At 59.7% G+C, this 25,801-nt stretch overlaps 1 protein-coding gene across 8 annotated transcripts; it reads right to left on the bottom strand.

Annotated features, from left to right (window-relative positions):
- Positions 1-798: 798 nt before the first annotated feature.
- Positions 799-20,824, bottom strand: INAVA (innate immunity activator). 8 transcript variants are annotated; one of them, XM_077902421.1, is made up of 10 exons: positions 20,631-20,824; positions 14,533-14,681; positions 13,525-13,649; positions 13,309-13,425; positions 12,929-13,148; positions 8,646-8,699; positions 7,602-7,812; positions 7,195-7,368; positions 4,743-5,382; positions 799-2,712 (listed from the first exon to the last, which is right to left on the bottom strand). In XM_077902421.1, exons 1-10 carry the CDS (start codon positions 20,789-20,791, stop codon positions 2,620-2,622), a joined length of 1,944 nt encoding a protein of 647 aa, XP_077758547.1. In that variant the 5' UTR covers positions 20,792-20,824; the 3' UTR covers positions 799-2,619. The 8 variants fall into 8 exon arrangements, with proteins under 8 accessions (XP_077758547.1, XP_077758544.1, XP_077758543.1 ...); XM_077902418.1 differs by lacking the exon at positions 20,631-20,824 and adding an exon at positions 17,063-18,440 and having other exon boundaries at positions 14,533-14,596; XM_077902417.1 differs by lacking the exon at positions 20,631-20,824 and adding an exon at positions 17,063-17,387.
- Positions 20,825-25,801: the final 4,977 nt, after the last annotated feature.

The following is a 25,801-nucleotide window of genomic DNA, read 5'->3' as shown; positions in this document are numbered from 1 at the left end:
CCTCCAGGGACCGCTGGAGTCGCCCTCCCTCCACCTGCGCCCCCCCATGCGGCCCCCCACGCCCATCAGGCCTAAGAAAGCCAAGCCTCCGAAGCCCACAGATTCCCAGTGTCCCCGGAGCCCTCCCCGCCCCCCCCCGCCCCCGCCCACAGCCACCTGCCCCGTCTGTCAGTCCGCCCGCCCGCCCGCCCTCACCTGCCGCCCTGGGCGCCCCGACGCCGCTCGGCCTCCCGGGCGCTGTGGCCTCCGGGGGCGCTGTGCTCGCGGGCCCCGCAGCGGCCCCTGCAGGCCAGGCGGGGAAGTGCGCCAGGCGGCCCCCCCCCCCCACCCCCCCCCCACCCCCCCCCCCCCCCCCCCCCGGCTCCAGCCTGTGCCCCAGGGCCCGCCAGGGTGCAGGGGGCGACCTGGGGGGGCGCGCCCTCCTCGCCACCCCACGCTCCCCAGTTTCCGCTTCGCGGGAAGCGCTGCTTCCCACCGGAACCTCCACCTGGGCGGGCAAGAGCCCCAGCTTCCCCGAGGGGGACCCTCACCAAGCCCGGCGGAGGCCTTGGGGACTCCTGAAGCTGCAGCACACCCCCCCCCCCCGCCACCCAGAAAGGGGCTCCCAGAGCCCCCCGCATGCCCTCCAGCAGGGGCTGCTCCTCATTGAGCCCTGTCAGGGAGGTAGAGAACCTGGAGGCCCCCCTCCACCACCCCAGCCACCCCACGCGCCCCAGGACCCAGCCATTCCAGGCAGGCGTCTTGGGCAGAACCTCTGCTCAGAAACTTGGCACAAAAGAACCCTTGTCATCACCTCGATCCATCACAAGGCACAGACTTTATTGATATACTTGGCACTGCACCCCCACAGCTCCAGCCTCGCAGCCTAGGAGGCAGCCCCTGCAACTGTACCAGGCATTGCCCAGGACCAATAAGTTAACATAAAGGACGCTCATGTGTGTGGGGTGCTCGGATGTCTCCTGGCTCAGCCTAGGGGAGCTCTGGGCTCCCGGGAGGACACGGGGAGGGGAGCTGCCCGTACACCCGTGAAAGGGGCTTAGAGACAAAACGAAAGAACAGAATCCAGAGGAGGACATCGGAAAGTTAACGGGGCCACAGTCCACCCCAAAAGTGGGGGAGCTGCAGGATGTGGGAAGAGCGCAGTGACAGAAATACAGGTGCTGCCTCTCAGGCTCTCTTCTCTTTCCCCACATTCCTGACAGGCCACCTACATCGCCCCCTCGGCAACCTCGTGCAGTTGGCGACACGGCCTTCTGTCCAGTGGGGAGAACTGTGTTTCACCAGGGTCAGGCATCGTGTTCTCGGAGGTTTAAGCTGTTCTCGTAGTCTCTGTCCAAGTCCAGGGCCCTGGAGGGGAAAGGGTTCTGCAGGGGCAGAACCAGAACTCAGCCCTCCCTAGACCTCCCTCGCCTCTGCTCGGTGCATTGTCCTGGGAGCAGGGGATCTGAGGGCAAAAGGGCTCTAGGATGAGAACCCAGGGACTATGGGATGGTCTGAGCACAACCAGTTTCCAGGCCTGCTCAAGTCTCAGCGGATGGGACCATTAGTGAACACCCTTAAGCGTGAGTATTCCCCTGGTTGTAAAAATAAGGACTTGCCCCGTTTCAAGGAAATCCAGTCTCATAGCAGAAGCAAAGCTGGGTAAGGAGTAGAAGGGGCAGTGACCCCTACCTCCTCCCATGTGAACATGCCACAAACATGGTGCCTTTCCAAAATTATCTGGAAGGTGTTGCTTTTAGGACTATAATGAAAAAGGTGGGGTTGCAAGCCTTCCCGATGCCCAGAGAAAGTGGTCAGAGCGTGAGCTGCCCTCCACCAAACGAGGGCTAGCACAGGCCAGCCCCTAGCCCGGGCTGCCGAATGCTACAATCTGGTGAAGCCTCACTTTCAAGGCTCAGAGGTCTGAGCGGTTGCAGGAGCCCAGAAGGCACAGAAGGCATATGGTGAGTGACTGGGACCCCTACATATGTGTGTGGGGGGGTTACGGGGTGAGAAAAATAGTGGGGTCCCTCCAGGAAGACAACACTCCACCAGGATGTATGATCTTTGCCATACCACTTCCTGTGTGCATCACAGAGCACATTACAAAGGGGGAAGGAGATTCGTTCCCTCCCCAGGCACCCCGACAGCACCCAGCTCTCTGGGAAACTGGGGGCGGGGGAGCCACACTAGCATGCCTCCAGCTGCAGGGAGACAGGTGCTGTTCTCTGGGGATGTTCTCTGAACCAGAGGGTAGAGTCTGTGAGGAAGCTCAATGTGGCCCCCTCTTCCTCATGCGTCCCCTGCCACCTGTCTTGCAGAAGGAGACAAATGCCATCAGACAGGCAAGGCCTCAAGTCTAGTAGACCAACCTCTGGGGAATAAAGCATCATCATATTATAGGGATCTTGAGGACAAATCACAAAATATAAATCCTAATGCCAGGGATTCTGAACAAAAACCATTAAAAAAAAGGGGGGGGAAAAAAAGGCTCAGCCACGGCTCATCGACCTGCGATGGGGGTAAAGGAGCTGAAGAAGGCACTCAAGGTGGGAGGGCTCAGCGCCAGCCCCGCTGTGGATCAGTCTTTTCCGGCAACTGGGCCAAGGCATTTGGGGCACACGGTGACACTGGCCTTGGTTACACCTGGCTGCTGATCTCGCCCTTCTCAGGCACAAAGACTTGCACGGGGGCCCCTTCGGGTGATCTCCGGGGCACATACACTGTGGCCACCTGCCGGAGTCAGGAAGAAAGGAGAGATCTGTGAGCAAACCAGGTAGAAATGTCCAGACAGCAAACGCAGGCACACCATCCCTGTCCCTTCAGGACACGCCCCCAGCCACTCAGTCCCGGCCCCGGCCCCCGGAGGTTCTACGTCCCCCAGTGACTGATCACTCTTTATCTATTTCCCACCCCAGCTTTCTCTGGGGTGTGACAAGCACCCCGACCTCCTCCTCCCCGCCTCTCCTGGGCTCACTTTCTTGTCGCCCTCCCTGTCGGACAGGTTGGGATGGGCTGGGCCTGGGCTAGGACAGGTCCAAGCTGGCAGGAAGGGAATAACAAAAGCACATCAGCTGGAGGGTGTGGCCTGGGACCAGGGCCAGGCTGCTGTCAGGCCAGGATGCCAGGCCAGGATGCCAGCTGCAGCCCAGAGAACTGGCGGGTGGGGGAGGGATGTGCAGCTGGGCCGACTCGGAATCTCGGGCCTCAAAGAAGCAGCCTGTTGGTGACTTCTGGAGCACGCCCCCTGCAGAGCCCTCCGTACCAGGGGGAAAAAGGACAGGAATTGTGTGTTACCCCCACTTCCAGAATGAAAACCTGAGCCATCGAAACCAGAGCAGACACCCTCACCTCTCGTCAGAGTGCTCTATCTCATCCTCTGGTCCCTGGCCGACCACAGTACCACTTACGAGCCCTTTCCACACGCTACTCCGATCATTCTGCACATAAGAACTCATTTAAAGTTCGTGGCCCCCTGAGATGGACAGTTGTCCGGTCATTATCACGTCCAAGTCACAGGGCTGAGACCTGAACCCCCTAGCCTAACTTCAGAGTCCCTGCCCTTAGCCACCAGCCACGGGGCTTCTCTGCCCTGAGGTGTGCAGGGCTGCCCCAAAAGGACACGGACCCACGGGCAATCGCAGGTCCTGGCGTCTGCAAACATGTTTTCAGACTCTCTTTGTCCTGAGCCTTCAAGTCAGGAAATTTGGGAGTTAATTCAGATTGGATTTGTGATTACAAATTGAGGCTTATCTGCTTTGCCGATCGCCTGTGGAGCGGTTAAGGAAAAACGCCTCTGCTCCGCCCAGGGTTACTACCTCCAGCCCAGTACCTGGGTGCTCGCCCCTGAGCCGAGGCAAAGTCAGGAGGTGGCCCGGGGGGTCACAAGGGCCTCCCAACGCCAGGAGGAAACGGTTTCAGCGCTGGATCGGGCTGCCACCTCCCTGCTGGCCTCCTGGCCCTGTGCTCTGGGAGCTGCTGGAATTGCAGCCCTTTCCCCAGCTGAGGGCCCTGGGCCCCCCGAGCCTCCTGAGCTCCCCGAACCCCCTCATGACCCCTGAGTCTCCAGGCCCCCCTGAGTTCCCTGAGCTCCCCAAGCTCCCTGAGCTCCCTGTGACCCCCAAGCCCCCATGACTCCCAAGCCTCCCAAGCCCTCCTGTGAGCCTCGAGGCCCCCAAGTCCCCCAAGTTCCATCACCCCCGAGCCCCCTGAACACCCCTGTGGGCCCTGAGCCCCCCAAGCCTCCTGAGCTCCCTGTGACCCCTGAGCCCCTGCAACCCCAAGCCTCCCAAGCCCTCCTGTGAGCCCCTGAGCCCTCTGTGAGCCCCGAGCCCCACCAAGCCCCCGAGCTCCTGTGACCCCTGAGCCCCCATGACCCCTGAGCTATTACCCCCAAGCCCCTCAGACCCCCAAGCTCCCTATGACCCCCAAGTCCCCTGAGTTCCCCGTGACCCCTGAACCCCTCGAGCTCCCCGTGACCCCCAAGTTCCCCAGGTCCCTGTGACTCCCAAGCCCCTTGAGCTCCCGGTGACCCCCGAGCCCCCCGAGCTCTCGGTGACCCCTGAGCCCCCTGAACTCCCTGTGACCCCCGAGTCCCCCGAGCTCCCTGTGACCCCCGAGCCCCTCGAGCTCCCGGTGAACCCGAGCTCCCCGAGACCCCCTGAGCCCCTGCGACCGACCCCGAGCCCCCCGCGACCCCCGAGGCCCCGTGACCCCCAAGCCCCCCGAGCTCCCCGTGACCCCGAGTCCCCCCTGCGTCCTACCTGCATCCGGGGCCCCGGGGCGCGGCCGCAGCCCTCCCTCCCGGGGGGCAGGCTGCGCACGCGGAAGGCGCCCTGGCGGTCGAGCGAGTGCGGGCGGCCGCTGCGGAGGCGCGCGCGCTCGTGCCAGGACTTGAGCTCCTCGGAGACGGCGGCCCTGCTGAGCGCGCGGCCCGCGGGGCTGTCCCTGAGCGACGGCGAGCGCCCCGGGCGGCTGCGGGAGGCCCCCGGGCGCTGCCAGCGCAGCGGCTCCCCGTCGTAGGCCGGGCCCAGCGCGGGCGGCGGGAGGGGCCCCTCGGCCACCAGCACGTAGCGCGCGGCGGGGAAGGGCGCGGGCGGCGGCTGCAGGTGGAGCGCGGCCCAGGCCCCGCGGGGTGGGGGCGGGGGCGGCGGGCGGCGGGGCGGGGACAGGGGCCGCAGGAAGGAGATGTCGGGGCTGCTGCTGCCCGGGGACGTGGGGTGCGAGATGCTGGAGACGTCGGAGCCGCTGTCCTCGGAGCAGGAGTGGTAGGCGGGGTGCGGCAGCGGGGGCTTGGCGGCGGGGAAGCAGGAGTCCGGCACCGTCACCGTGTAGTGGGTGGGGCGGCGGCGGGGGAAGGCGCTGCGACCTCGGCCCTCGGGACCCGCCCGGAAGGAGTCCGTCCTGGGGGGGGGTGGGGGGAGAGGCACGGAGTCAGGGCGTCTGGGGGGCGTCTGGGGGGCCGAGGCTCATCCCCTGGGCCTCGGGGCGGCGCGAAGATGAACCGCTGAGGCCCCAGCAGAGGAGGCGTGGCTCCCAGGCCGGGTCTGGGGTCAGACCTCCCCAAGGCAAACACCCAGACCCTCCTGGCCTCAGGTGCCTTGCAGCAAGTCCCTCGTGCTGCATTCACACTTCTGTGGTCTGTGGCAAGTGTGCCCCCTTGGGGACACACATCCTGCTTACGCAGACAGGGGCCGGCCTCTAGGCGGCACCTGTAAAGTCGCGTGGTACAGACCCTCAAAGCAACCAGATGGGCCGCCATCCACAAGCCAAGGAGCAGCCTTAGAAAAAACCAGCCCTACCCAGATCTTGGAGACGGCCAGCCTCCACCCACTCTGTGGTCCTTGTTACCGGAGCGCTACCAAACTAATACAGGGTGCTACCTGCAGGTTGGGTTGCCCCTCTGCAGGGACAGCAACCCAGGCCCCCCGGGGCGGAAGTCCAGCCCTCACTGATAATGTGCTCCCAGGGGGAGCCGTGTCTGCCCAGATCTGCACAAAGCACTGTTTGTAAAACAGCCCTGGAAGTATGTAAAATATAAAATTCCTTGTTGACCTGGGAGCAGTGGTTCCAAGCTGCACCCTGTCCATCAGGTGCTGCCTGACAAGCAAATTTAAACTGACAGAAGAGCCCAGCAAGAGGGCCCGGGGCTTTCCTGTCGTATCTCTGGCCCGGAGACCATCACCAAGAATATTGGTAAAATGCCTGGAAAGTCAACATACAACCGATTCTCATTATTTGCAGATTCTGTGTTTGCAAAATCAGCCACAGCTAGAATGTATTTGTAACCTCAAATCAACACTCACAACACTGGTGGTCATTTGTGGATGTGCAGAATGGTGAAAACTTTGAGATGCCCAATAGCACGATCTCAGCTGAGAGCGGACACAGCGATGCTCTGACCTCTTGTTTGGCTTTCATACTATAAATGAGTGTCCTCTCCACAATCTACTTAGCGTTTTGTATTTTTGTGCTTCTCCTTAGTGACTTTACTGTTTAAAATGACCCCTTAAAAAAAAAATAAAATAAAATAAAATAAGCCCTTAGCATAGTGCAGAAGTGTGTCTGGAAGTCCAGGAAGGCTACGATGTGCCCTCTGTAGAATACACGTATTAGATGAGCCTTATTCAGGCATGCGTTGTGGTGCTATTGGAGTTCAATGCTAAGGAGTCAATAATATATATTAAATAAGGAGTCTTTAATAGAAACATAAAACAAAGTTATGTATTGATCAGTCGACAAAAATGTGTGACCAGAAGCTCTCAGGAGCCTAACCCTACATTCTCCCTAGGAGCAGTGGTTCAGTATTGCAAATTCAGTGTTTACAGTGACTTTATGGACATAAAACTACTGCAGATGATGAGAACTGACTGCACGTCAGGTGAGAAAGTGAACATCCACTGCCAGTGACCAGTAACAAAACAATCTTAAACAATTACAAAAGTTTTGACATTCTCTCGCCCTAAGAGAGTATGGCTAGGGGGAGAAAGCATGAATTGCTCTGTGCAGAAAACAGCTTGCTTCGCGAATGACTTGCCTCTGGTTTTGCTGATTGTGTGGCACGGCCTCTATTGAGAGGTGCCCCAAGAAGAGATCCTTGGGAGAAGCCACAACACGAGCCACACATCACCCATGGTCCCACCTATACCCTAGAAGCCACCACCCTCCACATATAAGCTCTCCATAGTGGGTCCCTCCTCGCCCTGCATCTCTTACCTCAGAGACTGCGACTGGCCCCTCCTCCCCTGCATCTCGGGGGTGGCTGGGGCACTAGTGCGGCCCTGCCGCTGGCCAGGAACACTGCGGATGGGAACCACGTGGTAGGAGGCAGGCTCCAGCAGCCACAGGCTGGAGGTACTGGGCCCATCCTGGGGTGTAGTGGCTGGGCTGCTGCAAAAGGATTAGAGACGGGTTGGCGGCAAGAACGCCTCCACTGAGGGGGCCAAGTTGGAAGCTGTGCGGAGGAAGGGGGCACAGTGGAAGGGGACCCCAAAACCCACTCCTCCCACCATCACAGTTAGGGAGAGAGGCCGTCTCCCATGCCTTACCCTTCTCGCACCCCTTCCCCACCTACTCCCGGCCCTCCTTCCATCCCGCCCGCCCTCCTTCCTCCCCGCCCGGACCTGGACTCGCTATTGGGTTCGGAAGACTTTCTGGGCTTCTCATAGGGGTGGTCCAGGCTGGTCTCCTTCCAGGGGCTGTTCTGGATGGGAGCCCGCTCCAGGCCCCCAGCCTCAGATCCTGCTGGCTGCAACCCCTCGAGGCTCTGGGGTGGAAGAGGCCGGGAAGGTGGAGCTGGGGACTCTGGGGGCGGTTTTGGCACTTGGGATTCCTCTGCAGGGTAAGAAGAACTCGGTGAAGGCAGTGGCTGGAAAATTGGCCCAACAAGAACCTCCGTGGCCCTGCCTTGCTCTCCCTGCCGTGGCTGCTTGTCTGGCTGCTCCAGGCTCAGAGGCTCAAAAACGTTTTCTGCTCCTTTGAGACTTCCTCCCTCACGGCTCTGTTTTACACCTGCCTCCTTCAAGAAGCCTCCCCAGATGGACTCTCCTTCACTCCCATTATTCCACCCTCTAATCTTTGCTCCTCCTACCACGTCTGCAGCTAACTTTCTGCTTACCAGTTTTTCTTGTTCATGCTGTGCCCATGTGTGCTATTATTCCCTTACTGACCTGGTCCCTCCCCTAGGCAGGACTGTACTACCCTCTTGGTCCATCTTGACCCTGAGCATCCTTAAGGTTTATAAACAGGGTTTTTAATCTGTGTGCTACTCTCCATCCAAAAAGGGCAACGATTGCAGCCAGATGGCTCTTAGGGTCAGGTGCGTATCAAGATAATGTCCCAGGGTGAAGGCAGGGACCACCCCCCGACCCCATAGGCTCTCCTAGAATTCACCTTTTCCTCCCCCGCCAAAATGATTGAACTTACAGAATGGGTGAGGGTCAGCACATTCCCACCCTCAAATGAACACTCACAGGGGCACAGAGTAATGAGTATCAAGTAGGAGTGGAAACCCTGAGCCCACCCGGCACCCCTGCCTTCACTAGTTCACGGACTCTCCATTCCCCCTTTGAAGTCCTCACTAGTGAACTCTGCCAAAGCCCCCCCACCCCCACTGTCTTCCAACAGGAGCCCAGCCCTGACAATAGTCCCCAAACGACCCCTCTCACCTTCCTCCAGGAGTAGCCCATCGGAGAGGGAGCTGTCATCTGAGGCACTGAGCTCTGGGAAAGTCAAAGGGGAGAGGAGGTGAGGAAAATCAATCCACAGATCTGGGCTAACAGGATTGACCCCACCCCCTTCCTGATAGCATCCCTTATCAGGAAATACCAGCTATGTACTAAATACTATACTGGATATGAATTATTTATTTGGAAGTAGAAAAATAAAGTTAGGAGCAAGAAGACAGGAAGCCTGATTTTAATCCTGGCTCTGCCACTAGCTGTGCAACCTTGAGTAAATGATTTCAATGGTCTGGGCCTCAGTTTCTCCATCTTTCAAAAAAGCCACAGCTTCCTCTGGCAGGGCTTCCTGGCAGTGGAAGGGAAAGGCAAAGTGTTGTTTTGGAAGGTCCTTGGGATAAAAATGATTTTCCTAACTTTTCTAGGCTTCTGAGATTATAAATACAACTCAATTCAAGGACCCCAAATCTGAGAAGTCCTGCATTACCAGCACCAAAAGTGGTGCAAAGTGGGAATTGAAGCTGTAGGGCTGTGGGACCAATTCACATTGGGCTGGCTAGATAAGGAAGGTTCTTCAGGTGGTGATAGGACAGGTGACCCGAGGGCAATGGGAGTATGACGTTTATGCGCCATACAGCAGCAGTGCTGACCCAAGAAATCCGAGGGAGCTCCTATTGCCGTTGCCCCTGAACAAACTGAAACCTTCAGACCTTGAGAATACTCGTAATGTGACCTGGACGGAATTCACTAAGTATTTTCGACGACGACGGTTGATCACAATGATGAGGGGACATTAACAATAGCTAAAATTTCTATCGTGCTAATACATTTCTAAGTACTTTACATACATTAATTCATGTGATCGTCCTAACCATCCCGTAAGTAAATACTATTATCATCATGTAATAGCTAAGAAAAGCAAGGTCTGGAGGAATTGAGTAACGGGAGTCCAGTCAATCCACCAAAAGGTGATTGAGTCAGGATTCAAACTCAGATGGTCTGACCAGAGTCTGGCTCGTCACCACTACCATTTATCGGCTCTCCAGTTAGCTAACATCGGATGCATCATTATCCAGAAAGTTCTAAGAAAGTAAATAATTCCAAATCCTTTATAACAGGGAATGGCAAACTACAGGCCCTTGGGTCAAATCCAGTTAGCCAACTTTTTATAAATAAAGTTTTATTGAGACACAGGCACAGATTTGTTTACATACTGTCTGGCTGCCTTTGAGCCACAATGGCCGAGTTGAGTGGTTCTGACAGGGACTTATAGCCCACGGAGCCCATAGAATATTTACTCTCTGAGCCTCTACAAAAAGCTCTGACAAAAGCTTGTCAACCTTTGCTCCACAACTTACATGAAATAAAAACTCTACCCAGAATAGTTCTTAAACCCGGTAGGGCATACTGCCCACGGAGTGGGGCCAACCCCCAAGTAGCCAGCCTCCCATGCTAGCCTCTGCTTTGGGGTTCAAATGAGGAGACACCCTTTTATTGAATTCTGGTTCTCTGCCTCTGATCTTTTCCAAAACCCTGGAGAATAAAGAAAAGAGTTTATTTCCCACAGATGTCATGTTGAAGACATGGTGGGACTGTTCCTATCATGGCCCAGTGATACAGCTGGGGTTAGAGTCATGGGTTTTGGTTTGACAGTCTGGTCTGGGAAGAAAGACATCATCTCCCTTCATCCCTAAGCTTCATAAAAAACAAGCAGATCCTTGGCCAGATTCTTTGGCCAAAAAAAGTACAATGTGGTGAGGGTCATCTGGAGACCCCTGCCTTCGAGGAGGTAAGGCATGGGTGGAGCCAAACAAGCTGTTCCGACAGCTGCTCCCTGTCTCAGCCTCACTGCCCCAACCCCGGACCGGGTCAACCTCGCCCTGCCCTCGGTCAGCAGTGGCAGCAGGACTGCCCAGTGGGGAGGGACTACAGAGATCATCCTCACAAACAGAGCATTCTCGAAGGCCGCAGTATCCAACAGGTCACCACTAGCTGCATGGGGTTATGCTAATTAAAGGTAAATAAAATTAAGTCACACCAGGCACATTTTAAATGCTCAGTGGCCTCTAGGGCCTACCGCATTGGACAGCACAGATCCAGAACATTTCCCTCATCACAGAAATTCTAGTAGAGGGGCGCCTGGGTGGCTCAGTGGTTGAGCTCCTGCCTTCGGCTCAGGTCATGATCCCAGGGTCCTGGGATCAAGTCCCACATCGGGGTCCCTGCATGGAGCCTGCTTCTCCCCCTGCCTGTGTCTCTGCCTCTCTCTGTGTCTCTCATGAATAAGTAAATCTCTTAAAAGAAAAAAAGAAGACATTCTAGTAGACAGCATTGCTCAGGGCAGGTGTTGTCAGTCAACAAACGCATCCTAAAAAAAAAAAAAAAAAAAAAAAAAAACGCATCCTGAGCACCTACGACAATCAGGTGTGTGTTGAGGGGAATTTCTCCTTAAGTTCACTGTGATAAATTAGTTTAGCACCTGCCTGCTCCTGCCACCTGCAGGGTACTAATTACTCCCACCTTGCATAATTAGTAATTATTCTAAATCGAATAAGCCTTGTGTGGAGACCAAGGGGGCAGGGTGGCTTTTTCTCTTTTCTTTTTCTTTTTATTCTTTCTTTCTTGTTTGCTTTTTTTTCTTTTTAATTCAAAACACCTTTCAGCTACTAATTATTAATCCCTTCCTACTTCCTCCTTCCAGGGGAAGCTCGCTGGGCAGGGATGCCACAGGGATGGAACCACTTGCTAGAGCCGCCACCTGCTAGGCTCCCAAGGAGGGACATCAGAGCCCCAGACCTCAGGCCCACGGTCAAGGCAGGGTTTGAAGGTGGGGAGCGCAGGGTCTTTTGCTCTGGTCTGGAGGGCGAAAGGCCACGCTACACCATGTTTCTTCTCTACAGCTCTGTGTTCACCTGAGCTGAGCACCCGGAGAAGGTTTCAGAACCTCCTGCCTCCCCCCAGAGGGTTAACCAAAGCCCCAGGCGTGTGCTGACCTGCTCTCAGTCCCCGCAAGAAGCGTCATTGGTGGCAGTGGCAGCCGCAGAGGAACACCCCCCACCGCCCCCCACCCCACCACCTGCAGGCCTGAGCATTTCCAGCTGGAGGGGAATGCAGAAGGGGCTGAGACAAATAGGGACGGGCCCTCTCCCTCCCCTGCCAGCCCCCCCCCCCCCCCCCCCCCGCCAGCAGAGCAAGTGAGCCCTCAGGGACTGTCTGTGCCCAGGTCCATAGCTTCCTTTCAAGGGGGCGGGGAGGGGGCGTAGGGGTCAAGTCCTGGGACCCAGTCAGAGTAGAGGGAGGACGGAGAACTTTCCCATCTGGGTCTTGGAGCCTGGAAGTGCTGTCTTGCAGCCGGCCGAGCCAGAGCCAGAGCCAGAGCCAGTCGACCCAGAGAAGTGTTGCCATCAGAGCCTGGGTCGGGCGGGGGCACCTTCCCCTGTTTATTGGATCAGCTGTCACGGGGAGGCACCTCCTCCCTGGCCCTCTGCCTCTGCTGGAGGTGACCTGGCAGGCGGTCTGGTCACACCCTTCCCCTCTACATTAGAGACAACCTGTGGCGGCGGGGACTCCTGAGACCTGTGCTGAACGCGTCCCCTTGTCCAAGGCACGGGGGACCCTACATTCGAGCATCCCCAACCAAGGGAGGAGAGCAGCCTCAGGGAAAAGGCAGCGTAAGGTGCAGGGGTAGGAACCTGGGGTGGGGGGGAGGAAAGCATCCCCCGAGCCCACCCGAGCCTGGGCATCCTGCCCTGTCCCAGGCCACCGCTCCCCACCCCGGGAGGTCGGGCCCCACGGGAGGCGTGGGTCGGGGCCAGCCATGGGCACGATGCCCTGGGAACCGGAAGGGAGGCTGCCAGGCCACCTAAGCAGCTGGGCTTGGGTCTGAGGAGAACAGCGTGAGCGCACCCAAGGGCTCAGAACCGCTTGCTGGAGGGTGACCGGGCTGCGAGGGTGTCCGGCAGCGGCGGGTCCTGGGCAGGGAGCACTCCCCGCACGCTGCGGCCCCAGGTCCCCGGGCCACGGGGGGAGGCTGGGGTCACGGTAGGGCAGGGGGTGCCGGTCTGCAGCTAAGCGTCCCCCAGTAGGCCTGGGCGCCGAGGCGGCGGGCAGCGCCTCCCCCCGACCCCGCGCCGGAGGGGCCCGGCTTCTGCAGCTGAGGCCCAAGCTGAGGCCCGGGGCACCTGCGGGAGCGCGGCGCGGCGCCTCAGGGGCGGCCCTTCCCGGGTTCGAGGAGGGCGCGGGAGCCACGGGAGGGGGCGGCGGCGGCTCACCTCGGCCCAGGGCCCGCGCGGCGGGGGCCGCCCCGGCCGAGCGCCTCCGCTCCCGCAGGCAGCGCTGCAGCGCCCTCAGCTTCTCCTCCTCGCGCTGCACCGCGTGCTTCCGCTGCCGCCGCGCCTGCCTGCTCAGGTGGTCCTCGCCGCACAGCCGCCGCGCCGCCGCCGCGATCTGCCGCTGCACCGCCAGCTCGCGCTCCAGGCCGCCCAGCGGGTCCTGCGGGGCGCGGGGTCAGGCGCCGAGCACCCGCGCCCCCCCCGCCCCGCCCCGCCCCGCCCTCCTGGGGGTGCCCGGGGGGGGGGGGCCGGCCTCGGGGCGGAGCGGCCGGGCCTCAGGAGCCGCCCCGCAGGCCGCGCCGCGCCTCTGCCCGCCTCACCTCTCCGCGCAGGGCCCGCTCGTCCAGCCTGTAGGCCGCCCCGACCCTGCGCCGCACCTTGGGCGCCTTCTCCCCGGGCCTGAGGGGGTACTCCGCGGGCAGCAGCCCCGTCAGCTCCTGCGGGGAGGCGCGTCAGCCCGCCGGCTCGCCGCCCGCACCCCTGCCCGCCCACCGCCGGCCCAGCCCCCCAGGGAGCGGGCTCCCGCCAGCCCTCACCGCCTCCCTGAGGCACAGCCTCCTCAGCTCCTCCAGCCGCGCCTCCAGCCGCGCCTCCAGGGCCCTCTGCTGCTCGCGGCCCGCGGGCGCCAGCTCCTTCAGCGGGGACACCGGGCTGTCGGGGCCTGGGGGCGGCAGGGGGCGGCAGGGGGGCGGCTCGCGGGCGCTCCGGCTCCGGGCGCGACGCCCCCACACGCCCCCTTGCGGTCCCGGGCGCCGCGGCAGCTGCACACTCGCCCGGGCACAGCCTCGCGCCGCCCGCCGGGCCAGGGGAGGGCAGCCCCGCCGCCAGCACCACGCCGGCCCTCCTCCCCCTCCTCCCCCTCCTCCTCCTCCTCCTCCTCGCCCCCCTCCTCCCCCTCCTCCTCCTCGCCCCCCTCCTCCCCCTCCTCCTCCTCGCCCCCCTCCTCCCCCTCCTCCTCTTCCTCCTCCTCCCTGTTCCCCTCCTCATCTTCCACCTCCCCCTCCTCCTCCCCCTCTTCCTCCTCCCCTTCCTCCTTCCCTCCTCCCCCTCCTCCTCCCCCTCCTCTCCTCCTCCCCCTCCTCTCCTCCTCTCCCTCCTCTACCTCTCCGCTCCTCCTCTCCTGCCTCCCTCTCCTCCCTTCCTCTTCTGCCTCCCCCATCTCCTCCCGTCATCCCCGTCCTCCTCCTCATCCCCCTCCTCCACTTCTCTGCCACTCTCTCTTTCTCTCTCACTCACATTCGTGCTGCTTCTTTCCTCTCTTCTGTCAGGACTAGGCCCACAGACTCAGGCCACTGAGAGGCCCTTTCTAGTAGCCAGATAAGATTTTTCTACTTCTTAGTAATCACTAGGGCCAGAAGTGCGGAGACCTGTTCCAGATAGGATCAGACCTCCAGGCCGGGCCATCTAGGAAAAACTGCAGCCCCTCCAGGGTCTAGCCCCCAGCGGAGGCCTCCCCCACCCACCCCACCTGCCCCCTACTCAGCTTCCAGCCACTCGGCCTCCCAGCCCTGGGGCCCACCGGCGGGATTCCCCAAACCACTCACCAGACTGCAGGATGATGCCACTGTCGGTGTCGCTGACCTCATCCTTACTCTCCATGGTGGATTTCTGGGAGGCGGGGGCACAGAGTAGGGAGGGGTGACCCCGTTCCCAACCTGAGCCAGGATGTGGCAGTGGCCTGCAGTTTCCCCAGCTTTTAAGAGAACGATAAAACAGGCTGCGCGTGAAACCTCTTGGTTCCAAAGAGAGCTTAGGAAGAGGAGATGCTTGAGGGCAGGGGGAGAGGAAGTGAGGGCCGTTTCTGGGACAGGTGTGGGGGGTTCTCAGTGTTGGAGGTGCTGAAGAGAAGCCTCCGTGGGCCTCACCAGCAAACCTGTTCTCGGGGGGGCTCTCTGCACCCACCCTAGCCCCCCGCTGCCTCCTTCCGTGGCCACAGGACCACTAAGCCTGGGGAGATGGGTAAGGAAAAGAGCAAGAAAGAGGATGAAAAGGAATGGGATGAGAAAAATGGGTGGGAGGGCAAAGCAAGGAGGAAAGAGAGCAGAAAGGGAAGACGTCTTTTTAGGGTACAGCCATCCCCATGGGGCTGATTGTCCTCAGCCTGGGGACCCAGGAGGCAGGAGGCCTGTCCCACTGGCCCCGTGGGTGACAGCACCTCAAGAAGGGGGTGGGCACTGGGTCCTGCTGCTCTGTCCTCTGGACCAGGGTATTCATCCAAAGGCAGGTGCCAGAGAGCTGTCCCAAAGCCCTGAAATAATTCCCAAGCCACTATGTCTGAAGACCCCTCAAGGAGGAGTCGGCTGAGACCCCCTAGACCCCACAGCCAGGGGAGACCCAGCGTGTGTGTATGTGTGTCAGGGTCACAGGCGGAGTGGGGGGGTTTGTGACTAGAGCGGACGCTGCCCGAGGACAGAAGGAGCCCACCCATCCCCTGCCTCCCGGGGCCACTTGGGTGGCACAGGGATAATCTCAGTGTGTTTTGGCCCGGCCGGGCACCAGACGCCCAAACAACACCTGCTGTTCGCCCCCTCGCATCTCACCGCACTCACACCCCTGGTCGGGGCCCAGCTGGCCAGGGCCTGGCAGCTGTTGGCTGGAGCAGAGGTGGGGAGGGGCGGGTGGAGCCCCGGCGGGCGATCTGGAAGGAGAGCCCAGCCACCTCCTCACTGAGTCAGCCCATTGAGCAACAGTCCAAAAGTCCTTCTGAGTTTCTGTCTGGAGTTTATCCTGCCTCCCCAGGCACAGGGCCACAGGGTGGAGGAGAGGGCTACACACACACACACACACACACACACACACACCCCGCCACCAGCCAAGGGCAGCGGGGAGCAGGCTTTGGGCAAACAGCACAAGCGAGGCAAGGACAGGGAGGGAGGACTGCGACGGCCACGTCCCCGGGAGGACCTCTGCCTCCCGAGACCGGAGGAGCAGGAACCATCGAGCACTTTTATAGACCCCATAAACCATACGGCCCGTCAGAGTACCCGTCAGAGTACCGTGAGCAACAACAATAAAAACAGCCCGGAAGACAGTATGTACCTGCCCTTTGGAATTTCAATCTTCCAGGGAAGTCTAGAGAATGGATGGTAGGATTAAAAAAAAAAAGTTTATGCGGGGTCTTTGCAAACATGCCAAAGAGGGAGACGGCCCGTGTTCTGGAAGGCCAGGACGGCCAGGACTGGGGCTTGGCGCGAGAGCCACCTGTGCGGGGCCGTCCCGCCCCCCTCGGGCGCCGGGAGCAGGCCGGGGGCAGCCTGTAGCCTCCCCAGCGGCGGCAGCGCCCCCAGAGCCGGGGGCCAGGAGGTAATGTGCAAGTGAAGCCATTAATTAGTCACACTTGCTAATTAATTATTAACCACTAAGGAGTTGCCTTGGGAAGCTGTGCGATCTCGCCCGTTTCCCTCCTTGGCTGCTGCTTGGAGTGGCCCCGACAGAGGGGTGGGGGTGAGGGGCCCGGCACCCCCCCTCCCCTCCGGGGCTCACTGCTGGGTTCCGGGCGCCCCAGTCTGACGCTGGGCTGACTCGGGCTCAACCCCTGAGACTGGGAGGCTCCGTGCAGCCCCCTGGTTCCTCCTGGTTCCTCGTGGCGCAGCCAGGAGACCGCACTCCCGCCCCGAGGCCGCCCCTCGCGGGGACCCCGCTCAGCTCCCCTCCACCCACCGCCCAGGAGTCTGTCGGAAGGAGGCAGCTGCGGCCCTGGGGGCGACCCCTGACCCAACATGGTCTGGGGGGAAGGGCAGAGGAGGAAAGGAGAGGCAAAGAGGGAGGAGGGAAAGACCAGCGCTGCAGCCCCCAGGCCGAGCCACCGAGGACCCCCCCACAGCCGTGCCCCCAAAGCCAGGCCCTGGGCCTCTCCCTTTCTCCAGTGGAGACTGAGGCCTGGGGACCACAGCAAAGGCTCCGCATCTGGGCCCAGCAGCACCCCCATCGTCTTGTGCTGGGACACAAGGAGGAAGGGGGCGGTGGTGATGAAGGGGGGTGGCGGCCACGGCTCCTGCAGGGACTCCCCGCCGCCCCCTGGTGCCAGCCTGCCCCTCTGCCCCAAAGACCTGCTCCACCCTGCCCTGCCCTCACCTGCTCCTGGGGTTGAGTCCAGGATCCCAGAGACAGCCCCTGTTCCCAGGTCAGGGGGCTGCGGGGTGTCGCATGTCGCTGCAGGGAGTCCCAGGCCACAGGCCGGCCTCCCCTGCTCTCTCTGTGACCTGGCTCAGGCTCCACTTGCTGTTGCCGCCGCGATGGCCGCCCCTCCCTCTGGGCCGCCTGCTGGCCCGCCTGCCTTTCCTCCTAGGCTGCCTGCCGGCCCAGGGGAACCAGGTTACTTGTTAGGACTTGAGTCAGAGGGGAGGAGCAGGTGAGCAAGTCCTTCCCTGAACTAATCTGGCTGTGGCTGTTGTTGCCAGCAGGCAGCTCCTGGGCCTCTGCACTTCCGGGGGCGGAGGAGTGGGGGTGAGTAGGGAGAAAGGGGCTCCCCACGGAGGAGCCCTAGAAGAAGGCAACAGGGGTCACGTCTTCATGGCCTCAAGGGACCCTAATGCAACATGGTGAGCTGTTAGGTGCACAGTTGCCCTCCTGACCCTCACTTTCCCTCTCCAGAAATCAAGGCACACAAGGCCCCCAGAAGTAGGGGAAGGGTCCACCATCCATGGGGATACCAGCAAGAAGTTGACAAAACGACAATAGGTCCTTGCTCGTTCCATCCACTGAAATGGAGACCAAGGCCTGAGTTTTGTCTTTCTCGAATCAGGTTTTAAAAAACTTCAGGCAACAGGCACCTGGGTGGCTCAGTGGGTTATGCATCTGCCTTGGGCTCGGGTCATGATCCCAAGGTCCTGGGATGGCGCCCCCCATTGCACTGGGCTCTCTGCTCAGCGGGGAGTCTGCTTCTCCCTCTGCCTCTGCTCTGCCCTTTCTCTCTCTTTCAGATGTGCTCTCTAATAAATAAAATCTTAAAAAAAAAAAAACTACCGCTTATTTAAAAGAAGACAAAACAAAAACATCAGGCAAGGCAATAACTATGGAACTCCACACGGGAAGGCTCTAGGGTCCTAAAGAAAGCAAGAGTGTTCTCTCCATCCTAGACATTTTCCCCCCGGATCATCACAGCCTATTTATTACTTACATCCATCCCTCAGTAGGGTGTGTGGAGCACTAAGCTGAACCCCAGTCCTGGCCCCTGCTCCACAGGAGAGCCACTGTGACCCCAGTATCTCAGCCCATGCCCCAATCATGAGGAACCAGAGACCAAAATGGAACTTGTTCTCTCCAGATAATAAGCCTCCAGGTCTCCTACCCCGTGGATCCTCAGGCCAACCAAACACTGTTCGGAAGTCAGCCCATTTCATTGGGAGAAGCAAGGGCTAAGGCCACCTGTTGCTACGCCATGGACAACACGGGACGTACAGGAGATTAAGGACTACACCCCTCACAGCCTCATCTCACCACCTCCCTTTCTCCGATACTCCCACGGCGCCCCTTAACCCTGGGGTCTCAGCACCTCAACTTGGCTCTGGATTGCTACCCGCCCCAGCTACATACCTCCACCCCCACCTCCAAACCTCATCCCCTTCCCCATTCCCCAGGGCTGGGATGATGGAAGAAGTCTGCTCCCCCCAGCATCTCCTGTGGAGCAGAGCTGTGTCACTGACACAATTCTTTTGTGTGCCTCCTCCCCAGCATCCCCCACGGGCCCTACACACAGCCCCCCATGCCCCCGCACCTTCACATTCCTGTACACACCCTCTTTCCAAACAATGCTAGCCCCAGAGTCTTCCAGACTGACCACCTCCTTCTCTCCCCTGGCTGAGGCTGAGGGGCCCTGGCAGGGGGCAGACCCTTCCTGTGATGTGGAGCCAGCTTTGGGTCTCCCAAGAGCTGCAGCCCTTCCCTCCCCCTAGTCCTCTCCATCCCCCAGCAGGCTTGTCACATTCTTTCAATGACAAACAGAGAGAGATTGACTGGGTGTAACTGGTTCTCTTCCTCCACCTTGCCCATCCCCCAGCTCCAGGTGGGGGGTGTGTGTAGTGGAAGTTTCTAGAACCAGCTGGTAGCATGTATTTTAATGCACAAAATGAAATTAAGAGAATCACTAAGAGAAACAACTATATTGTTGTTATTGTATTGTTGTTCTAAAAACAGAAAAACTTAGTAATATATGTGCTTCTTTATTAACGGGATTCAGCAGTGGGTAATTTCACAGAAGTGATGAATGTGAACGATACTTCAAGGCAGTTACGACTGCAAAGTGATGTAAAACTATCTATTAATGGCAAAGTCACAGGTACGGCCTATGCTTTCTTGCCTTCGTAATTGAAAGCATTGCTAAATTTTTGTGAAAGGCTATTGTGAAATAAATTCTTTTTTTCCCATCTAAGTTTACAAACTCTGAATTCTACCCACAGATGCTTCGGTGCCCAGGACCCAGTTAAGAACCCCACCTTCAGGTAACCCCTCATCTCTGAGCTCAGAGGAGAGAAACAATAATCAGCTCACTGCATTGATCCTCTGGGATTCTCAAAAGCCCCTCATTCCCTCGAATTCACAAGCAGCATTTCCAGACCAGCAGAACCTAAGGTTCGGGATGGGACTAGCAAACCAACTCTCCCAGGAACCCCAGATCCAATGGGTTGGAGCTCACTGTCTGCCACGCTGGTCAACTCAAAATACCAAAAGGGAGGTGGGCACCCCAGAACTGGCTGGGAACTTTGGGGCTCAGTGCCTCCCTCCCAGCCAGCCTGGGGGATTGGGTGCTGATCAGTGCCCTGCCCCAAATCCCAGAGCATCAGCACCAAGACCACCACTCGGTGGTGGAGGAAGTGGGCTTTGCTTGAACAGAGTCAGAGTCCTTGGAATCTGATTGTTGAAAGGAGAAAAACTGCATTTCTTTCGGGTTTTCACTCCCCGAGGGCAAGCCCCCAAATGAGGAAACTTCCACACTGTGCAGCCATCCTCTCCTGCATTTTTTTTTTTCTTTTTAAGTCCCTTCCTTAAGTTTCTTCCGATGCAGGAGAGCCTGTAAGTTGTTTCAAGCAAGGGCCTCATGCTCCCAGCCTCGCACTGCCACCAGCACCGGGCCAAGGACCCCTGGGCTCGCCTGAGACCCCGCGTAAGGAATTGGGGAGCCGCTGGTCGCCGCGCGAGTCCCCAGCGCAGAAAGCAGCGGGGTGGCCCGACCTCGGGGCGAGGGGCCCGGGACGGTTTTCCTTCCCCACGCTGGTCTCCTCCCCCCGGGAAAGGTGCTCACTCCCAGCAGGCGCGGGTGGCGCGGACGAGCAGGGCGCACGTCCCCTGGAGCCTGGAATGCGCCCTGAAACCGGACCTCCGGGCTCTCCTTAAAAAGCCCCTTTGTCCGTCCACGCGCCCCTCCCCCACCGCGCCCTCCGCATCCCCGCGGCCCCAGACTTTGCTCCTTTTGTTCGGCTGCCTCCTGGCTTCCCGGAGCCGGGCCGGGGTCCGCAGGCACGCGGAGGGTCCCCGGTCCCGGGGCGCGGGCTGGGAACGCGCGCTCTGGGGAGGGCCCCGGGGACTCCAGCCCCGTCCAGGACCCTGTCCCCGGAGGGCCCGCTCCGCGCAGGCCGGAGACCGCGGGGTCGGGAGCTTGACCCCCCGAGGTCCCCCGCGCGGCGTCCCCTGGCTCCCCCCTTACCTGTCCCATGGAGCTCCGGCGCCGCCCGCCTGGCCCCGCGCCCCCCGGTCCTGCCCCGCAGCTTCGGCCCCCGTGGGTCCGGGCCACCTCCTCCCTCCCCGCGTCTCGCCCCGGCCTTCCCTCCCGGGAGGTATTTCATTTAACTTCGGCATTTGCAGCATCCCAAATGTTAAAGATCCCAAGACATCTGTCCCCTGGGGCGTACCAAGGCCCAGAGGAGGGAGGGGGAAGCGGCGGGAAGGGACTCAGGGCTGCGAGCCACGGGGCGGGGCGGGGCCCCACCTCGGGGCGGTCGGACGCCGGCGGGGGTCGGGGTCCCCGGGGGACCCGGTCCGAGGGGCCGGGCTGCCCCCTTCCCGCGCTCGGGGGCGCGGCCGCGGCGGGACCCCCCCGGCGCTGCGGGTTCCGCCGCCCGGGCGGGACGAGGCTGGGCTCCCCGGCCCCGGGCCGCCTTTCATCCGCGCGCTCCCGCCTGGCCGGGGGCCGATCCCTTCCCGGGGACCCCGGGGTGAAAGAATGAGAGCAGCGGGCGAGGGCGCCCCCCGCAGCCCCTCCCCCCCTGGCCGGTGCCCTTCCACCCGCCTGCCCCTCTGCTTCCCACTCCCCATCCCCCATCCCCTCCATCCCCCCTGCCCCCATCCCCTCCATCCATCCCCCCTGCCCCCTACCCCCTCCATCCCCTATCCCCATCCCCCACTCTCTCCATCCCCCCATCCCCCACCCCCTCCATCATCACCCCTTCCCCCACCCCCTCCATCATCCCCCCCTCCATCATCCCCCCATCATCCCCCCATCATTCTCCCCGCCCCAGCCCACTCCCGGTCAGCGCCTCGTACTGTCCCGCTCCCTCCTTCCCCTGCAGCCATCCTCAGTCGCAGACCCGCGTCCCTGCTTTCATCTGTGCTGGAATGTACCGAGCACCTACTAGTGCTGAGCACGGTGGATCGCGGTTCAAACTCTCCCCTGGATGATTCCCCCATTGAGGCGAGTAAACGAACAGGAATAGGATCAGGGAAGTAAGTAAGGGCTAGAACCCAGGGCCGAGGGAAGGAGAGAGAGGGAAAGGGAAGGTGGGCCAGACTGAGGGTGGCAAAGCCGCGGAAGGCAGTGCCGGGAATTTGGAAGGTGTTTGGAGCGGGTGCAATCATCCGGGCAGAGTGTGTACAGGAGAAGAGGATGGCGGGAGGGGAGGAGACGGTGGAATTTGGGAACAAGGAAGCTCCTGAGGCAGTGATGACGGGATATATACAAAAGCAGCACGGTAGGTTCTAGGAGCTGCAGGGGATTTGGAGTGTAGGATGCTGAGGAGGAAAAAGAGTGGAAACAAAGAAAGACAAGGCCTAAGTGGCAGGCAGAGGCTCGTCAGGAAGCGGGGCAGCTCTGTATGGTTGTCCAGGTTGTGCACTGTCCACCCAGGACTCACTTGTGTTCCACCCACCACACTGTATGCCCGGGTCACGCCTAGAGGCAGTGACTTTCTCTCATTTGTATGAAGGCACTACATGAGCTAGGTCCACTGAAGAGCTGGGCGGGCTAGCTAAGATTTAAGATTTCTTCCTTTTTTTTTTTTTTAAGATTTTATTTATTTATTCATGAGAGACACAGAGAGAGTGAGAGAGGCAGAGACACAGGCAGAGGGAGAAGCAGGCTCCATGCAAGGAGCCCTACAGGGACTCAATCCCCGGTCCCCAGGATCACGCCCTGGGTCGCAGGCTGCCCAGATTTAAGATTTCTATGGAGAAACTGAAGAGAGGCTACCTGTATTAGTTGAGGTTCTTCAGAGAAACAGAATCAATAGGATATACGTACATGAGACAGAGAGACAGAGGTGGGGGAGGAGGAGACTTCTTCTAAGGGATTGTTTCATGCTATTGGAAATACTGATAAGTCCCAAATCTGCAGGGTGGCCTGACACGCTGGAGACCCAGAGAAGACTGCAGTTCGAGTCCAAAGGCCGCCTGCTTGCAGAATTCCTTCTTCATCGGAGGGGGTCAGTCTCTTCTTTATATGAAGAAGGCCTTCAACCGACCGGCTGAGGCCCACCCACATTATGGAGGAGAATCTTTTTTACTCAGAGTCTACCGCCCCATGTAAAAATGTTAATCTCATTTAAGAATACCTTCACAGAGGGGCACCCGGTGGCTCAGTCAGTAGGATGTGCGACTGGATCTCAGGCTTGCAAGTATTAGCTCCACGTTGGATGGAGAGACTTCTTAAAAAAAAATATCTTAAAAAAAGAAAAAGAAAAATACCTTCACAGAAACATCTAGAATAATGTCTGACCAACTATCTGGGTACCACAGGCCTAGCCAAGGTGATACGTCAAATTATCCATCACACTACTGAAAAGTGTCAATCCAGAACCAGGCCGACTCACTTTTAGATATTTGATGAATCAGCAAATGGAGATGGGAAGGTTCAGAAACAGAGCTGCGTAGGAGGTAGACCTGGCTCCACTTCACTATTGACTAAAGACGGCAGGGAGGAGAGGGAAGGGGCGAGGAGCTCCCAGGTTCCTAGCTCGGGGGCTCAGTGTGGGGTGTGCTCACCCGAGGACACAAGTGATGTCCAGGGGACAGCCTCGTGGGGCGCTCGGAAGCACAGGGAAAAGGTTGGAGAAAGGCCGCAGCTTGGAGCGGGTGCAATCATCCGGGCAGAGTGTGTACAGGAGAAGAGGATGGCGGGAGGGGAGGAGACGGTGGAATTTGGGAACATGTCAGGGATAGACAGAGGGAAAAGTGCCTTTGAAGGTAAGCATTATTATTATTACTTACGCAGTGGGACAACTTGTTGCAACGTTGATTTGCATGCCTTCTCCCTTCCGGTCCACCCCTCCTTTTTCTCTGGGAGGAAAGCAGAAGCTTCCAGAAGGCCTTAGCACTAAGCCTCCTGAGACAATGTCAGGGATCCTGAGGGGCATGGGCAGAGATGTGGCTTTTGAAGGCCAGGAAATGAGGTGTGACGGCCTGAGAAGGTGGAGGAAAATAGCGTGTGTCCGGAGCAGCAGGACCCTGAACAGGGCTTCACACGGTGCCCTCGGGAGGTGGCAAGACCCCAGTAGGGCTGGCGGGTAGGATGCCTGGCCCCCAGGTTCTGGCCTCAATGAACCCCAGCACCACCGCACGCGGCCAGCAGGCAGGAGCCAGGCTCCTGGAGACTCCCGGGGGCCAGAGCAGCTACACTCAGCCCTAACCTGCTCGCTGGCCGGCCCCTAGGCCTCCAGAATTCTGCTTGAGAAAAAAAAAAAAAAGAATTCTGCTTGAGAAACCAGCGGCTTTTGTCATCCCGCAGGCCCAGGGCAGAATCAAACTGGTCCCTTCGGTGGTTTGGTCAGGTAAGCATCCCCCTTCCGCTCAGGTCATGATCTCAGGGTCCTGGGATCAAGTCCCGTGTGGGGCTCTCTGCTCAGCAGGGGAGCCTGCTTCTCCCTCTCCCTCTGCTCCTGCTCCTGTGTTCTCTCCCTCCCTCTCTCCCTCCCTCTGTCTCATAAATAAACAATCTTTAAAAGCAAAAAATAAGAAATAAAATGATGTTTGTGCCTTACAAACCAGAGTTTGTAGGTTGGGATTCGTAGCAGTACTATTATCTTCATTTAGAGACAAGGAAGCTGAGCCCTATGAGAGCTAAATAATCGGGTTAAAGCCACACAGCCAGTGAGTGACCGGTGTGGAACCGGAGGGTCGACTTTTCTAATTCCATAGCCCTAAACCGGTGCTTGAGAACTTCCGATACCTAAAGGACCCATCAGACCCAGCGAAGGAATGAAGTGTGTCCGGTGGAGGAATTGGGGCCCTCCCACGTGGCCCTGTTTCACTGGCTGCACAGGGGGGAGACTGGCAAATTTCGGTCCTGAGGTTCTGTCCCAGGGGGCCGTCACTGCAGCTGTTGGGACAAGGAGAAGGGCTTCTCTTGGGTAGGGTGGCTCAGTGGTTTAACTTCTCCTTTGGCCCGGGGAGTGATCCTGCGATCCTCGAGTCCCACGTCAGGCTCCCTGCATGGAGCCTGCTTCTCCCTCTGCCTGTGTCTCTGCCTCTCTCTCTCTCTCTCCTCTGTGTCTCTTGAGAATAAATAAAATCTTTAAAAAGGGGGTGGGGGGCTTCTCTTTTATTTTTTAAATTTTATTTATTCACAAGACACACAGACTGAAGCAGAGACCCAGGCAGAGGGAGAAGCAGGCTTCCCGCGGGGAGCCTGATGCAGGACTCGATCCCACGACCCCGGGTCACGACCTGAGCCATCCGTGGAGCACCCCCCGGGTGCCCCAAGGGTTTGTCTCTTATTTTTTTTAATTTTTAAAATACTTTATTATTCATGAGAGACAGAGAAGCAGGCTCCATGCAGCGAGCCCATCGTGGGATCCCGAGTCTCCAGGATCACACCCTGGACTGCAGGCGGCGCTGAACCGCTGCGCCACCCGGGCGCCCCAAGGGCTTGCCTCTTAAAAGCAGGAGCTGGCGATCCTAATGTTTACGCGAAGTCTCCTGACCTGCACCCATTTGCTTCTTGGAGGAGGAACGCGGAAGGGGTGCGGCGAGGTGCGCGCTCCTGGGGCGGGCGGGGCGGGCGGGCAGGTGCGGGCGGCGGACGCGCGGGCCGCGGGGGCCGGGAGGGGGCGCTCCGGGGCGAGGCGGCCCAGCGCCCAGCAGGTGTCCCCCTTCGGGGGCTGAGGGGGCGCGGCTCCCCCCGCCGCGTGGCTGTTCCTGGGAAGGGGTGGCGGGGTCTTGGCTTTGTGCGGGGCGCGGGCGAAGGCAGGGGACCCACCCGGCGGCTCCCTGCAGCTCAGCCCCTGGAGCCCCGGGGGGGAGGGGGGGCTGTCTACACCGCGGCGGCCCTCCGCACGCTGGGGCGCAGGTGTCCTTGGGCTCCCCGGGGGCTGAGGGAGAAGGATGAGCCGCTTCTCGGCGCCCAGACTGTGCCCCGTCGATGCCCTCTGCGAGGAGCTTTCTGGAAAGCCCAGCATGACTCGCGGCCGCTTCCTCTGCCGACCGCATCCTGGCGCGCGGGGGCGGGGGCGGGGGCGGGGGCGGGAGGGGCGCTGCCGGGGCCCGACGCGTGTGGGCGGCCGGTGGGTGGGGGGACCCGTGGGAGCTGCGGGCACCCCCAGGGGCCACGCGGCGGGGGGATCGCTCCCCTGCTCAGGTCAGAGCAGCTGGGGCGAGACCCTGCGTCTA

Source organism: Canis aureus, chromosome 6, assembly GCF_053574225.1.
Source record: "Canis aureus isolate CA01 chromosome 6, VMU_Caureus_v.1.0, whole genome shotgun sequence".
NCBI lineage: Eukaryota > Metazoa > Chordata > Mammalia > Carnivora > Canidae > Canis > Canis aureus.
The sequence above is the reverse complement of the archived record's forward strand: the minus strand, read 5'-3'. Positions and strand labels throughout refer to the sequence as shown.

Excerpts from the sequence above, each read along its gene's own strand:
- INAVA (XM_077902421.1), bottom strand. The coding sequence starts at position 20,791 with ATGCTGCAAATGCCGAAGTTAAATGAAATACCTCCCGGGAGGGAAGGC. Across the intron at positions 8,700-12,928 it reads CGCGCGGGCCCTGGGCCGAG|AGCTCAGTGCCTCAGATGAC; the intron begins GTGAGCCGCCGC and ends TGACTTTCCCAG. Across the intron at positions 7,369-7,601 it reads GAACCCAATAGCGAGTCCAG|CAGCCCAGCCACTACACCCC; the intron begins GTCCGGGCGGGG and ends ATCCTTTTGCAG.